General features: G+C 44.6%; 1 protein-coding gene across 1 annotated transcript in view; it reads left to right on the top strand.

Annotated features, from left to right (window-relative positions):
* Nucleotides 1-16729, top strand: part of LOC119377430 (uncharacterized) — a gene marked incomplete at its 3' end in the record, with an annotated part of 53616 nt that extends 36887 nt beyond the window's left edge. The window contains exons 3-5 of the mRNA XM_037646901.2: nt 5491-5565; nt 6725-7177; nt 16632-16729. Of these exons, the coding sequence (XP_037502829.2) occupies nt 5491-5565; nt 6725-7177; nt 16632-16729 (626 nt within the window). The remainder of the gene's footprint in view (nt 1-5490; nt 5566-6724; nt 7178-16631) is intronic.
* Between the last annotated feature and the right edge of the window lie 252 nt (nt 16730-16981).

Genomic DNA, 16981 nt, shown 5'->3' with positions numbered 1-16981 from the left:
TTTAGAGTAAAGTTGTTTGTTTTGTTTTCCCACGTCTTATCTCTTCACTGTCTCTGCTTACGTACGGAACGAACTAACCTGCTGTCATCCCGTCGCCGACTTCGCGCTGGCGTCGCTGGTGGCAGCTTGTAACATAGGGTCATTCCACGCCAACTGTCCCAGCCGGGGCGCTGGACAAAAATCAATTTCTCTAAAAAAATCTGAGAAAATTGCACACATAGAGACATTAGTAATATAGTATTTTCCCAAAATAATTGGAGTGGCAAAAGACTTTTGGGCAGAGCGCCATTTGAACTTCACGAAATGTTGGAAAACCAGATACTAAAAAAATTCGCTATAAATCGACCGTTCCAGGCATTCTTTGAACATTTGCTTTTTTGCGTTTTTCGAGCATCGTGATTTCATTATAGGGCAATTCCTTATAGGAGCTTTATATTTTTTACTCCTTAGCGTGTAGGTAAATTTGAGTAAATTGTCTTGTTTCAGGAATTTTTTTACAAAAACAACTATCGTTCAAATGTAGAAATTATTTCTATAAAAGTGTTCATAAAACGTGCTATCTGCTACATTTTTTTCTTTGCCTGTGTACGGCCCAAGGCTCTGAAATTAAATCCTGAACTTGGCAAAAAGGCTACATTGGCCTATGTTGAGACGTCTGTAGCACCCTAAGGTGGTCCAAGAAAAAATAAGCGGAAAAGCGCATACGATTGAGAATCATGACTTTGTCCACAGAAAGTTTTATCAAAGTAGTTTTTGTTTTAGTTGAGAAAAAAAATTTTTGAAGTACAATCCCACCAATGCCTGCTGTGTTTTGCTGTGTGGACAATACAAACTGAATTTGCTGCATAAGAAAAAGATGTATAGTTTTTGTTTTAGTCGAGAAAAAAATTTTGAAGTACAATCCCACCAATGCCTGCTGTGTTTTGCTGTGTGGACAATACAAACTGAATTTACTGCATAAGAAAAAGGCGTAGAGTGCATTCGTTTTACATGATTTTCAGTTTCTTTTGTTAATACGTTATATTGTTTATTACATATGAAAGTGATAATAAACAGAGGTAAGAATATAAAAATCCCATCGGCTTATCTGCCACAATTCCCCCAATAATGAATCGCGTTACTTATTCCATGGGGTTCTTAGAATCAACAGGCGTCAAAGTAAGTCTCAACGTTGATGTAAACCGGAGAAAGGAGGCGTGAGCGTAGACTTTTGTAGCGCGTCCATACGAAGTTCATCTATGTATTCTGCAAGGGACGGCGCATGATGTGACGCCGCGCGTGTATTCACGCTTTCCGTACGTCGTCGGCGACCATATACCGACGGAATGTACCAAGCTATTTTGACGTCCTAATTTGGGTGGTTGCGGGTGGCAGATTTTTGGTTTAAGTAGGATTTGTCAGTCTGGTAACATGCAGTTTTACAGCTGTTATGATATCGTAATAACGATGATTTTTGTGGCGTAGTTTTACCCGCCGCCGCCGGCTCCGGTGTGCGTCAGCAATGCAACTGTGGCATATCTAAGCTAATGGCTTGTTATATTTTCACTTGTATTTATTATCCTTGATATGTAATAAACAATATAGCGTACAAACAAAAGAAACTGAAAATCATGTGCTAAGAAGACACTATACCTCTTTATGGAGCAAATTCAGTTGGTTTGTATTTTCCCCACAGCGAAACAATGCAGTGGTAGGACTCACCTTCAAAAAACTTTTTCTCAACAAAAACTACTTTGATGAAACCTTCTCTGGACAAAGTCTTTATGATTTTCAATCGTATGCGCTTTTCCGCTTATTTTTTTCTTGGACCACCTTAGGGTGCTACAGACGTCTCAACATAGGCCAATGTAGCGACTTTTGGCGATTTCAGGATTTTATTTTAGAGCCTATGGGCCGTAAACAGGCAAAACAAAAAATTAGAAGATAGTACGTTTTATGGACAGTTTTATAAAAATAACTCCGGCATTTGTTCGATCATTGTCTTTTGTAAGAATATTCACGAAAACACGACAATTTACTCAAATTTACCTATGCGCTGAGGTGTAAAAAATATAAAGCTCGTATAAGGAACTGCCCTATAATGAAATCACGATACTCTAAAAACGCAAAAAACCTAGCGTCGAAAGAACGCCTGAAACGGTCGATTTATAGCGATTTTTTTTCGTGCCTTGTTTTCCAACATTTCCTGAATTTCAAATGGCACTCACCTGCCCAAAAATTTTTTGCTCGTCAAATTATTTTGGTAAAGTACTGTATTACTAATGTCTATATGTGTGTGATTTTCCCAGATCTTTTTAGAGAAATTTATTTTTGTCGAGCGCCCCGACTGGCACAGTTGGCGTGGAATGACCCTATATGAAAAGTATCGTCAGGTCACCCCTTGCCGCTCTTGTACCCGCTCAGCCATAAAAGATAAGATAAACGCGCGAAACACTTGCCGGTTTGTCGTAGCTGAAAGCACTGTGCAGCAAGGTCTTTTCGTGTTCCTTCGTTATCCAACCCCGAGGGAGCTTTTTCATTCCGTCTGACAAGTGAGTGCCCTCTCAGTCTCTCGGTCATTGTTCAGTAGCTTCTTTGCGTGGCTCTGCGTAATATTTTGGCTCTGCATGAAGTTATGCTCTGCATATTTTCTAGATTGCAGGAAATATTTTCTTGATTACAGGAAATATTGCAGGAAATGTTCTCTATTTGTAGAATGCATCCATGAAAATCCGAGCCAAATATGCCGCTGCATGCAGCTCAGAGCCCGAAGCACCCAATAATAATGCGCTTGGATCCTCCTGCGGCGTTCGAGGCGTGTCTTCCGTCATTGTCACTGATGCCATAGTCAGCCGGAAAGCACGCAGGCAAAGACGTTTGCTGCGTTTTCTATAACGTTCTGTTGCTACCAAGCGGTGAGTTTCCTTGCGTTGTTTTGTTACGATTTGTGATTTCTATTACGCTATTTTTGTAAACATCCTTTGGTACTGTTCCTCCATTCGTTCTTCATTTGCAGTTCAATTTTCCAGTGTCATTTTCTGTCACCCACGTTCCTAAAAGCTAGAAAACAAAAAACGGCTCGAACAACAGGACGAAACACACACGGACAGCTCTTAGGCCCTCTCTGTCTGGTCCTCTTGTTCTCCCTCTTTTCCCTTTCTGTGGACATGTACCCAGCGTGTCGAATACGCGCTCTTGGAAAGAACGGTAGGTAGGCCCTCTATCTTTTTTTTATTCACCGAACAATTGCAGCCTGTTTGATCTTATTTTGTTTGGCCTGTGAATTTGTCGTCTAAATCTCCAAACTAATTCATCATAGCGATTGTGACATCTTTCGATTTCATCTCGATCGTGTTATCAAGGTAGGTGAGACATGTTGCTTTATCTTTGTAACCTTTCACCGAGAATATTGGATTCTTACATGTCGACGAGGTGGTCTATTCGTTGCAACCAGCCAGTGACGAATCTAACACAGGCGTCAAATTTTACGCTGGATGGAATGCTTCCTTCCAAGTATTTTCAGAAATCAGCGTTTAGATTTTCGTGTCGCATTATATAACTACTTTAAAGAAATTTTTATTTTCTAATAAACTGCATATTGCGGAAGCATGCATGTCAAGTTGCGCATTGCTTAAGTGAAAATGGAGTGGCAAAGCTATGCACGTGTGCAGGCTTTTCCATAAAAGGGAGCCAAGCTTTCCCGCAGCGCTGCCCTACCCCTTCGCTCCGTTAATGGAGTCCAAAGGAAAACAAGTTCCTCAATGCATGCAAGGGATGAAAGTGCAGCGATAGCGTGCTTCTCATGACGGCCAGTCATTTGTTCTCGGTTTTCCGGGGGTAACGATGGAAAGTAAACAGTTCTTTGAAATGAACTTCCGGTGTCCTTCTTCATCATTAGCGCCAAAGAGATGCGTAGTCATAGCCCTGCGCAATAAAAAAATGACGTGAAATGTCCGACTGACTAAATGTATCAGGCAGAATTGGCGTCCCCCAATGGGTGACTAGGGGGAACAACCCACAGAAGCAACGCCTATGTACAAAGCCACCCAACGTCGACATAGAAGCAACACTGGTTTGTTGCTAAACCGCAAGCTGTGCCGTGGGGTATTTACTTGATTTATCAGGTTCCTCCTGCTAGGTTTCTAACGATATGATGAAAAAAGGGGACAATAAACAACAACAGCAATATTGCCACAACTAACGACGTAAAAGGGAGCGGGCTGCCAACAACAATCAAAACACGCCCGTTTCACATGATGTATGCCATCGGGCCCGATATGAAGATGGTGATCCGGCATAGCTGAAAGGCGATGCAGGTCTTTCTATGCGAAGCGTAGGAGTAGTTCGGTTTAAATATTTCTACAAAACAATTTAAAGCGCAGCAGGCTTCTCCTATGTCCATTGGTAGTATTAACCAAACTGGTGAACAAACCACGTTGCCTGACTAATCATTCAATCTTTTTTCAGAGGAATTCGCTTCTTTACAACGAACATCGCAGCCAGGTACAGGCAGTGCCTACGAGCCATGGCGCTGTCTATGATAGGTTTGAAGAATGACCCGTCCTTTGGGCTGGACTCTAGACGCAGTTGGGTGACTGCGACATTTCTATGCCTGTCATTGAAAACGATGCTGATTGGGCAACATTCGGTTGGCGTACTCTTCTACGGGATCGTTCGCATGTACGGTATCAGCAGAAGGACGCATCATGGCCACTCGTACTGAGCCAGAGTCTGTCTCTCTTGGGAGGTACTTTGAATCTATATCTCTTTATTTATGCCAGACATTAATTTGTTCGTGTATTTCGGGAGAATAACATGGTCCAGACAGAATGCTAGGTTTGCGAATTCCTTCAGCAAGTAGAGCACTCAAGGGGCGAAATGCGACAGCAAGGTAGATCGCCTGGGCGCCAACACTAGCGGGACCGCCCGTAACGCTTGTGGAAGCAAGGCGTCGACTGCCTCATACTGCCCATGTGACAGCGCTTTTTGAGCATTGATAAAGTTTATAGTTACCGATGAAGGCCTACGTCTTTCACTGCTGACCCCCTTCATAGAAGAAGCAGTAGCAGTAACCTTACTATTATAATACCACGAATACCACGCTGTCGCGTCTCAACGCGTGAGTATAACGCATATTTAGAAAAGTGTACGGAGGAGGAGGAGGAGGAAATGAATGAAAGGCAGGGAGGTTATATGAATATTCAAAGAGATGTTGCACCTTGAAAGGTGCCTGCTTTCCATATCTGCAGTCTTTATTTTCCAGCTAGTATGTCTAACCTTCTTGAGTTTCAAAACAAAGGTACTTAGTTTGTTATTCCTCTTATTTGCCGACAACACAGTTTGGGTGAAAGAATAAAAGGGGGATTTTTGTGAGCATTACCAAATTTTATACCTCATAGAATTGTAAAAAAATGATACTTTATAAATTTTTCGAACGTTCTTTTTTAGGTCCGGTGGCGGGATCTCTGCACCCGTTTTCTTGTCGAGTGGTGTGCTCGCTTACGTTCGCAGGAGGCGCTGCCGTCTCCGCCTGCTTCTTCGCTGACAGCATCCTCTACTTAAATATCCTGTTTGGAATTGTGTATGGTGAGCGTAAATTAATCCGAATAATATTTAAACGACTTCAAAATGAAAATTTATGAAAAAGTGAACGGAGAAGCACTGTGGTGTCAGTAAAAAAACCTAAGGCACTATCAATACTCCCTTTATAGACAGTCAAGAATAGGTAATATTCCTACATTGAACGCTGGCACAAGGAAGTAAACCAGAGTAACGCAGCACATATATTCGCCGTAGTTTGTTGTTTCAAATTTTCGTGGGTCAAATAAGGTGAACATTTTCAAGAATTGCGTTATATGTAAATGCTTGGGCACCTTACGGAAACAATACAACACCAACGTAATTCTGCCGTGATTATACTTGTAAATCTGTGCGCTTAACAATGTTTGGATGATAATCTCAAGACTTTGGCAGGAGGGTACAACAGCATGCAATAGCGCACGTCCTGTATGCTCCTTCTTGTGTCGTGAAGCGCACACAACGTTTTGAAGCGCACACATTACAAGTATGAATCGCTACCGACTCACTGAAGCTTCCATTCTTATGTACGCGCTTACCTCAACTACACGAGTGTGCCTACGCTAAAATCTGCTCAAACTTACTTCGATTATGTGTGATGGTACGCTGTCTCATCCGTGTAACTTGCACTTTATTTCTCTCCATAGGGTCAGCGACCTGTGGCGTCCACGTGGCCGTTAGCGTTCTCGTCTCTCAGCACTTTGAGAAGCGTCGAGCTACAGCGTGCAGCCTCATGACACGCTAACGTGTGTCAACAGCTTGTACTTGCCACCGCTGGCTGAGCTCCTTCGTGTTACTTACGGGATCCACGGCACTTTACTGTTGCTCGGTGGCATGATCATGAAGGCATTGCCTCCGGTTCTTGCCGTCCGAAGCCCAGAGTGGGTGAGGCCACGCAGACAGTCTCGAGGCAATACGGTGAACACTCAAAAAATGGCTGTGGGATCATGCCAAATAGCATTCTTCATCCGCAAGTGGCAACACATGATTGCAAAAATCCTGGTCAAACCGAATTATCGCACGAAAAGACGATCGAAACAGAGGTCACGCAAGTACCACTTGTCCAGAATGGCAGCTCCTGTCTCAGCGCCCTCCGATTACGCGTGTCCCACAGCACATTAACAGGGAAGGACAATGTAGGCAATACAATTCACCACGACTGTGAGAGAGTTCGCCAGCATGTCAGTCGCGGTTAATGCCATATCTTTCTCTCTAGTTGCTTTTGGGATGTCTACGTTTCTTCTGTTGTCGGTGGATATTGCCGTAGACAAAGGAATTATGCCATCCAGTGGCGTCTTTTTACTAAACGCTTTCGCAGTGGCTGACATTGCGACGAGACCGCTAAGTGGTGTTGTCATTGACTCTGGTCTTTTAACGCTAGAAAGCGTTATGCTGCTGGGATACGTTCTTCAGCTTCTCGCGCTCGAACTATTCGTATGGTTGGACGCTTTCCCGCTGCTTCTGGCTTCCTCTGTTATATTTGGTGTCAGTAATGGGTCAAGAATCACCCTGCTCCCGCCTTTTTTGGCTAAAGAATTCGGAGTCGACCGTATGCCCGGGTTGCTCGGCGGAGTGTCCTTCTGGAGCGGCGTGGTGCTTATCAGCGGGCCATTTTTGGTTGGTAAGTGAATTTGATGATCTCAGGCATGTACAGCCAGTTATGCAAACGAAGTTGTCCTGTGCTTGATAGCGCATGATGCAACAGTCTTACTACTGAGAAACATAATATGGCGTTCAATTTCAGAGAGTACATAAGGTAAAGGCACCGGAACTCATTCTTCGTTATTATTAAATTAGTGCAACTTTTGGTGACGATTATAAATAAGGTTAAGAATAATATTCCTACATCCTTGAAGCTCCACTGCTTACATATGCCTCACTTACAGAAGATAAGTAAACATCCCATTCAAGTGCAAAATAAGAGCACGGTCTCCAAGAACACTAATCGGTAGCATTACTAATGAGACTAAGAATACATGAGCTCTGTTCGCCTCGCGTACAGAATATTTGCGTCGCAGCTCAAATTACACCTCTATCAAAGTATATGCACCGGATTGAGTGTAAAAATCGGCTGCATGTCACATCTCGTCGACCTTGCTACTTAATGTGACAGTGAACTGATCTAATGTTCCCGTTTTCTTTCTAATTAAATAAAGTCAGAAATCATAAAAAATTGGCAGATCCCACGTACCGTGGAAATCGATGTTATGCGAAGCATGCGCGGGATGGTGACTGTGGCGTAATGTTTCACATCGAGCGAAACGTTACGGAATGACGCTAGAGAAGTATGGAAGTGGTATACGCACACTCATATGTTGAAGAGTCGCATATTTATTGTATAACCAGTTGTTTACATTTGCGTAGCGATGGCAACACAAACATGGGTGTTACCAACACCAGACGCGGTAAGCTGATATGCAGTGCTTATATTCATCAGTACTTCGATAGCGCGAATCCGAACAGGACAAAGAAACACAGACCCACAGGACAGGCGTAAGTCGCAACTAAGCTTCATTCAGGAAAGTTTCCTTAGATATATACACAGCCGAATGACACGCGCAGGCGCATTGCACGCACTTTACGGTCACAGTTACAGTTGTAATGCTTATACTTGTCCGCTATGAAGGAGAACGCACGCACGTTTCACGAACCCGTGTGTATGTGTAGAAGGGGTTCTTAGTTCTCGAACGAGGTCATCATCACCGTGATCAGAGAGCACCAGCAGCTGGACCGGACTTGTTAATCGGATCCGTTCGGGATCGCGGTTACGAGGGGTCTAAGTGTAGTGAAGTGCGAGGTATAGCACAGCTGGTGGAAATCCTGAATACCTCTTACGATGAAATGATCTTTGATGCCTCCTATCGTGGACGTGGCAGCGAGGTCTTTTGATTCCCTCGGCACACCCAATCCGTCTTTCACGCAATATAAGCACCAAGCATTTTTGGGTCTTGATAAATCAATGTTCAAGACACCGGTAATGATGAGAGGCCTGGGTCTCTCAGCAGATTTATTGTAGGAAGCATTGACGCCGGTTTTTGCGTAATCCACGTGGTCCACGTTGCGGACCATGTGGACGAGTGGAGGGTACTTGAGCGTCTTCCAGGGGTTTCTGTCTTCAGCTTCCTCACTTTCTTTGCGTTCGCCGCGGTGGTGTAGCGGTTAAGGTGCTCGGCGGCTGACCCGAAGGTCGCGGGTTCAATGCCGGCCGCGGCAGTCGCATTTGGATAGAGGCAAAATGCTAGATGCCCGTTTTCTGTGCGATCTCGGTACACGTTAAAGAATACCCAATGGCCAAATTTCCGGAGCCATTCGCTACGGCGTCTCTCATACCATATCGTGGTTTTCGGACATAAAACCCCAACAATTATTATTATTATTATCACTTTCCTTGCATGTCAATGTGTGTTCGCTGTTACGTTGTTGGTTGAGACTCTGTGTCACCTGTGGCACATACCCGCATAACATTAACTCTGGTTTACGGGTATGTGCCAAACGTGACTGAGAGAAAGGGTTTCATGACGTACGCAACAGGTATTTTGCGTTATTCATGTCATGACCAGTGAATCGTGTTCGTCATATACTGATCTTCTGCTAGGCCAATTTTGGTATACTACTATTTATGGAGACGACCAGGAGAGCGCCCAGACGTAGGCGGCTAGCTAGCTAGATAGATAGATAGATAGATAGATAGATAGATATAGATAGATAGATAGATAGATAGATAGATAGATAGATAGATAGATAGATAGATAGATAGATAGAAACGGCCAAAGTGCCTGAGGTTCGCTCCGACATGCTTCGCATTTAAAATGCCGGTAGGGCAAGCCAGCTAAGCTCTGGTGCCTTTTTTGCGCATGTCAACCGCGCAAAAATGGCACCAGAGCTTAGCTTGCTTGATTACGATAGCTTTGCGCATGTCAAAGCTATCGTAATCATGGTGGGGCTGAAAAATAACAAAACAGTAGGTGCCCCAACCCGAACGTAGGGAAACAGAAATATGAAGGGGATAATAAACCACGCCTGCCTGATAGGGCAACTGTAAAGAACTGATTATATGATACATATGCGACTCTTCAGCAAATTGGTGTGGTTATACCGCTTACACATTTCTTTAGCGTCATTCCGTAACGTTTCGCCTAATACGAAAAATTACGCCACAGTGACCATCCCGCGCATGCTTCGCATATCATCGATTCCCACGGCACGTGGGATCTGCCGAATATTTTTTTTAAATTCCCGGAATTCTATCCGAAATTAGCTCGCCGGATAGTTCGGATAGTTCGTACATGGCTGGAAGATACTGCATTTAAAGTGATTAATTTCATAATGGTTTCTTTATGTATTCGTTGTTTGAACACGAAAGTGTTTTATGCCGGGGTCCACCAAGACTACAGTGACGTATTTCCGTCACGGAAATGACGTCGAAAAAATATACAGATCAGATGGCAAAAAAAAGTTCCATCAACGGGCATCGAACCCACGACCGCTCGGTCCGCAACAGCAGATGTCGGGCACGCTATCCACTGCGCCACGGTCACAACCTTTAGAGGCTTTACAAACGCGCCTTTTATATCTACCACTCTCCCGGTCGGCGGGGTGGTGTTGCCCTCTGGGAGAGGTATAGAGTAAAGTAATTCGTCATTACTGCGGCCTCCGCGATTAGCACCTGCAACGCGTTACACGTCCCTCCCATTCGGCGCGTTTTCAATAGAAGTTCAATTTTGTCAATGCCTTAACCACCGCGATGTGGAGACCTTAGCCAAGCGTCGTAAAAGCGTTGGCCTCGCTCATAGCTCTGCGACGCGCGCCTGCCTCCCCTGGCTGTTACACCCGTCCCCCGCTCACGTGCTCACCCGAGAAAAATTGCGGCCGGGCTACTGGGGCGGCACGACGCGCTTTGCGTTTCCCTCTAGTCCGGCCGTGGTGTTCAATCACAATTCAACTAGCCGCGGGATGACGACCAAGTTCTGCGTCCATATGCAACGCTCTTCTGGCTATCACACCTAGTTCTCTGATTATGCTTTCACCGTTAACTACTACACCACAAGGGTTTGTTTAATCATTTAGCAGGGATGTTAGTAGTCGGAATGGAGATGTATACCACCAACCATCGAAGTGGGCGCATCCACGTTAAACGGTGCTGTAGCTGCCAGACATCAATATACATTTTGCAAACTCTCTTATATCAATGTACAGTCAACATTCAGTTACTTCTGTAAGGGCACGCTTTACTTTCGTGTTATTCCGATTCCTATGACGGATGGATCAACCATGTTTTTTATCATGCTGGCAATTCCCTAAACACATCAATGGCGAATTCTTTGAAGTGCAATAGTTCATCTCTCTACACTTCCGGCTTGACACCTCCTTACCAAGAGAAGTTCAGTTTCTTCGTGTTTGCTGCTGTATCACATTAGGGTAACGCGGTTGTCCTGGATACTATAGCCCAGTCAAAATTGCTTGGCTGCATTTCTACCTGATTTGCTGATTACTCAGCGGCGCTTGTTTTTCTTGATGAATGATTTCGTACCGCTATTCAATATTCATATCTCACCATGGGAAAAACCGTTGATCTTTTTGGCGAGGGTTAACTTGCCACATCGGTAACTCTCTTTAAAGATGTACCTTAACTCTTCTTTCGGAATAAAGTTTGTTCTGAGAGTATTGGGAGGCAGGAATCTCCAAAAGATGTTAACAAGTGTCTTTAAAAAAATATGTATGGGCAAAGTCGACACTTACAAAAACGAGCCACAGGTAATATTTACCTTTGGGAGTTCTCTTCTACAGCGTCATTTCTGGACTGGAAAAAAAGTATATTTCTGGTCATGGTATATACAGGCGAGATAACAAATATAGTGGTTGTGATAGGCTGATTCAAACATCATCAATTAGCTTATTGTGGAAGAAGCGCGAGAAATGTAGACGTAAAAGAGGAGAACGGCACAAGACGGGCGCTACACTTCAACTGGTTTTTAATCACAGAAGTTACACGCAAGAAAACTAACTAACACACTAACTAACTAACTCGTATCGTTCTCCTCTTTTCCGTCTACGTTTCTTGCGCTTCGCCCACAGTGAATCCTGACCATCTAGCCCAATCTGCAGTACTGTTAGGTTATTGTCTTTGAAGACACGAGCGTAAGCATTTCTATGCCTAAAAGCTTGGGCATTTGTATACTGATTCAGCGAGAAAAGTACGTCCTTTGTAACGCAGACAATTATCTTACAAAATTATGGTAGCTTCGCACTAGTCGTGTGAAGCCTGAATGAAGAGAGCGGAACTCGCTGGCTTTACTTGTTTCACTTTATTTTCAACACGAAAGTGTTTTATGCCGGGGTCCATCAAGGCGTCGCTGACGTATTTACGTCACGGACATGGAGTTGGTAAAACACACCAGAAACGAATGATTACAGAAAAAAAAATCTCGGCAGATCCCACGTACCCTGGGAATCAACGTTATGCGAAGCATGCGCGGGATGGTGACTGTGGCGTAATTTTTCACATTGAGCGAAACGTTACGGAGTGGCCCTAGAGAAATATGGAAATGGTATACGCACATTGATATGTTGAAGAGTCGCATATCTATGATATAACCATTTGTTTACAGTTACGTAACGATAGCAACAGCAACATGGGTGTTACCAACACCACACGCGATAAGCTGACATGCGGTGCTTGTATTCTGCAATACTGGATAGCGCAAATCCGAACAGGACAAAGAAGTTACACAGATGTACAGGACAGGCGTTACTCGCTACTAAGCTTTATTCAAGAAAGTTCCCCTAGATATATACACAGCCGAGTGGCACGCGAAGGCGCACTGTACGTACGTTACAGTCACAGTTACAGTTGTTTTGCTTATATTTATCCGTTATGACGGACAACGCACGCACGTTTCACGAACCCGTGTGTATGAGTAGTAGGGGTTCTTGACAGTTCTTGAACAAGGTCATCATCACCGTGATCAGTGAGCACCAGCAGCTGGATCGGACTTGTTTCAGATCCGTTCGTGATCGCGGCTATGAGAAGTCAAGTGTAGTGAAGCGCGAGGTATAGTGCAGATGGTGGAAATCCTGGATGCCTCTTACGACGAAATGATCTATGATGCCTCCTGTCGTGGGCATGGCAGCGAGCTCTTTTGATGCCCTCTGCACAAATAAGCCGTATTCACGCAGTATAAGGACCAGGCGTTGTTGGCTCTCTATACAACAATGTTGAAGTCACCGATAATGATGAGAAGCCTGGTTCTCTCAGCGGATTTATTGTAGTAAGCACTGACGCCGGTTTTTGCGTAATCCACGTGATCAACGTTGCGGACCACGTGGACAAGTGAATGGTAGTTGAGCGTCTTCCAGGGGCTCTGTCTTCAGTTTCCTCACTTTCCTTGCGTCGGTCGCAGTGGTGTAGCGGTTCAGGTGCTCGGCTGCTGACCCGAATGTCGCGGTTTCGATCCCAGTATTTGAATGGAGGCAAAATGTTAGATGCCCGTGTTCGCTGCGATCTGGGTATACGTTAAAGAATACACGATGGTCATAATTCCCGGAGCCCTTCGCTACGGCGTCTCTCATATCATATTGCGGTTTTCGGACATAAAACCCGAAGAATTATTATTATTATCACTTTTCGTACGTGTCAGTGTGTTCGCGGTTACTGTGTTGGCTGAGACTCTGCATCACCTGTGGCACATGCCCACATAACATTAACTCTGGTTTACGGGTATGTGCCACATGACTGAGAGAAAGATTTTCATGACGTACGCGACAGGTATTTTGCGTTATTAATGTGATGACCAGTGAATCGTGTTAGTCATACACTGATCCCTTGCTATGCAATTTCGGTATATTACAATTATGGTGATGACCAGGAGAGCGCCCAGACGTAAGCGGCAAGACAGGTAGATAGATAGATACGTAGATAGAAACGGCCAAAGTGCCTGAGGTTCGCTAAGAAATGCTTCGCCTTAAAAAATACAAGATAAATCCATCCAGCACGTACCTCTATGTTTTTAGAGTCTTCCGTTCGATTGGCGCTTAGACTAGGCGTCTCTAGCGCGAACGTAATGGTTGGCTCGTCGACAACATGCTCGTCCTCGAGCCAGCTGTCGTTTTGTCTAGCGGTTTCTTCATCGGGAGAATTAGAAATTTTGGCCATCTTGAAAGCCCAACTTCTAAACACTGGCCCTACACACTATTTAACAATCCACTGCGCCTCACCTTCACCCCAACCTGGAGCGTTTCTCCAAGTTTCACCACACGACATCCTCCATTTTCGCCTCTCGCAGCACGCCCTCGACATCTTCCGCCGTTGCCCTCTCCTCTCGAAGCACACGCAGAACTCCCCTTCCTGCGAAGCTTCACTCTCGCCACATTACGAGGCCACGTGATCACCGCTACCACGACCCCGGAAATGAAAGCCTCGACTAAGAACAGCTTCGCTGTTAAAAGTTCCGTCACCGGGAATCGAACCCGTGATCTCTCGGTCCGCGACGATTAATGCTGGCGTTTAATCACTTGCGCCATCGAAGAACACGTAGGAAGCTTGACGAACGCGCCTTACATCTCTTTCGCACGGCACTCTTCGCTTACAAGCCGTTGTGGCCGCCTGCGAAAGGTGAAATCAAGTATTGCGCTATGACACTGACAATCACCGACGATAGGGAGCGATTCGGCGACGACGCAGTTAAAGCGTCTCAATGCCAGCGAGGAAGCTGGATGGCTTGCGTCAAGGAGTCGCCCTAGATGCACTTGCCTTCTTTGTATTTTGCTTCGTGTTAGAGCGTGACGGCTCCTTGTTTGAATAGAGCAGATTCCACATGCACCAACAACGTTTCTCCGCCGCGTACTGATTCGAATGCGATAGCACTGCCATATAGAAGAGCTGCAATAAGCGCTGCATAAAGAGAACGGTGTCGACGGGCGCATGCAATGCCTTGGTGGAGCGAGACAGAGGCCCGCGGGACGTGGAAAGCCATCGTGCGTTCACAGCTCAAGCTACGAACCTCTGCTCCAGTGTTGCTTAAGCGCAATTTGTTAGTGTATGCACGAGCACAGGCTTAGGTTACGCTACTACTCTGGGAGCGTGCGCCTTGCCGTTGCTCTCCCCAGTTGACGACGTTTTTGAGGAGTGCATATCAAGTAGGAGTGCTCATTGTGTGTTTCTTGATGCCATCTTTGCGAGGGATTCACGATGGATTGTGTCCTGTATATGTTAACATGTTTAGGTACCACAACGGTTGAATGATGATCATGGGCGTTAGTCGTCGGGATGGAGATGTGCCACTAGGCGTCAGCGGGAGTGCGTCCACTTCAAATGGTGCTATAACTGCCAAAAACCATATACACAGTAGAAGCTCTCATATCAATGCACACTAAACAATCAATTACCTCTGTCAAGACAGTAGTAGTGGATTGCTTATTCTTTTGTGTTATACCAATTTCTACGATGGAGGGATCAGTATAACAGAAATTTTATTGAAAAAGTGACACAAACCACATCTTTTTACTTTAAAACCCGATGTTTCGGGTCCAACTCGGGCCCTTCTTCAGGGGTGACTGTGGGGCCCCAGAGAGCAACAGAGTTTATAAAGACTTCATCTCTTCAAGTCGGGGGGTGACGCTTGGTTTGATTGACGTGCCGTAGTTCATTGAAATAGACGCTCGGCAGCGCACCTACAGACCGGTTCACGTTGTCCGGTGTTGCCTGACTTCGTCAGGAATCCACAAAAGTCACTTGTGGTAATTGACCTAGATGTCGTGGTCGTTCACCTCGCTATGCTCAGCTAGTGCACTCCTTTGTCAGTCGAACTTGCGGACGTCGTTCCTGTGTTGCCGCAGCCTCTCTGGGAAGTTCTTTGTTTGCCGCGCGTATGAAGCGCCACAATGCGCACAAGGAATACAATAAATCACTCCTTGCGTTTCCTACTACGGAGGGATGAGCCGATTCCTACGACGGAGGGATCAGCCATGTTTTTTTCTTTATTCTTTTTGTCTCCCTATTTCTTATATCTGCTTCTATTTTTCTTTCTCTCTCTATTTATTGCTCTTTTTCGCGCTTTCCATCTTTAGTTTTCTTTCTCAGTCTTTCTCTCTCTCCCCTCTGCTTCTTGCTCTCTCTTTCTTTGTTTTCTTTCTTTCTATTTCCGTCTTGCTCTCTTTTCTTGCCCTCTTTATTTCACGCTTGTTTCTTTTTGTTTCTCCTTTTCTATCTTTTTACGTGTTTATTCCCTTTATTTCTCTTTATTTATCTTTTTCGCTGTCTTTCCATCATTCATTTGTCCTTCTTGCTCTTCGTCTGTCTTTCTCTCTTCCTATTGTCTTTTTGTTCCTCTCTCTGTTTTTCACGAGTTTCACGTGCTCTACTTCACCGAGCAGAGCTTTCGTTAGACGATCGCACGTGCTCTACAAGCCATTTACCGTGGAACATACCCACCTCTGGTTTTCTGCGAGTACCAAAGATTTTAAGGCTGGTCTAAACATGCCCGTTGTTGAAACAATATAAGATTATTTGGCAGGGCTGGGAAACCGGGTCCTCACGATCCGAAGGGAACTTTTTTAATAACAGGGCTACACACCTACCCTTCAGAAATGGGAGCATATGAGCCTGTCATTGGGTCGTTCCGAAGCTAACCAGCTCTAGAAAGAAGATGAAAGACGTGCCACCAGTGGCGCCCGAAAACAGTGCTTGGGAGAGCATACAAATAATAAAGCTTTACACTTAGACATCACTAAGATAACTACCAAAAGTGATCCTGCGTGGGGTCAACAGAGAAGAGAATACATAAAAGGAAGTATGTTTTGGATACATATTGTAGCTCGAAAAGCGAGAAGCGATTCTGCTGTGGAGATAAGGTGTTTCTTTGTATTCCTGGCACTCTAACAAAATATGTTCCATGGCTCCTAAAGGTCCACAGCTAGGCTGAACTGATGTATGCCTCTTTAAACCGACGTGTATGAGACATATTTATGAAACACTTTTTATATGGCCCGAGAATTGATCAATTTGCCTTTATCACGATTGCAGACCCACAAGAGTACCATTTTAAGACACGGCCCTTATTATATATTTGATTTTACAGGTTACTGGAGGGACAACCTTGGATCCTACGATGGTATTCTTCATTTTGTGGCTGCACTAAACGCTGCTGTTGCGGTTATTTGGGTTGCAAAGCTTTATGTACAAAGGGGCGCAAGTCCCTTGTATAGTAGAATAAATGTAAATACGAAGAAATGGTTGTAAGTTTCCTTGTTGCAAGACCACATTCTTTATCAGGATTTTTTATCGACAAGGTATAACATTTGAAGCTTGGCTATATGCACCTTTTCACTGAGATTAGGATATTAATTATAGGTTTTCTCATGTCGTGCGTGGCTGTTGAATTTCGACGGAGTGACAGTAAGTATTTAAATGCATAACTAAGCCTTTTAC

Source organism: Rhipicephalus sanguineus, unplaced genomic scaffold (genome assembly GCF_013339695.2).
Source record: "Rhipicephalus sanguineus isolate Rsan-2018 unplaced genomic scaffold, BIME_Rsan_1.4 Seq461, whole genome shotgun sequence".
NCBI lineage: Eukaryota > Metazoa > Arthropoda > Arachnida > Ixodida > Ixodidae > Rhipicephalus > Rhipicephalus sanguineus.
This window is presented reverse-complemented; position numbering and strand designations above follow the sequence as displayed.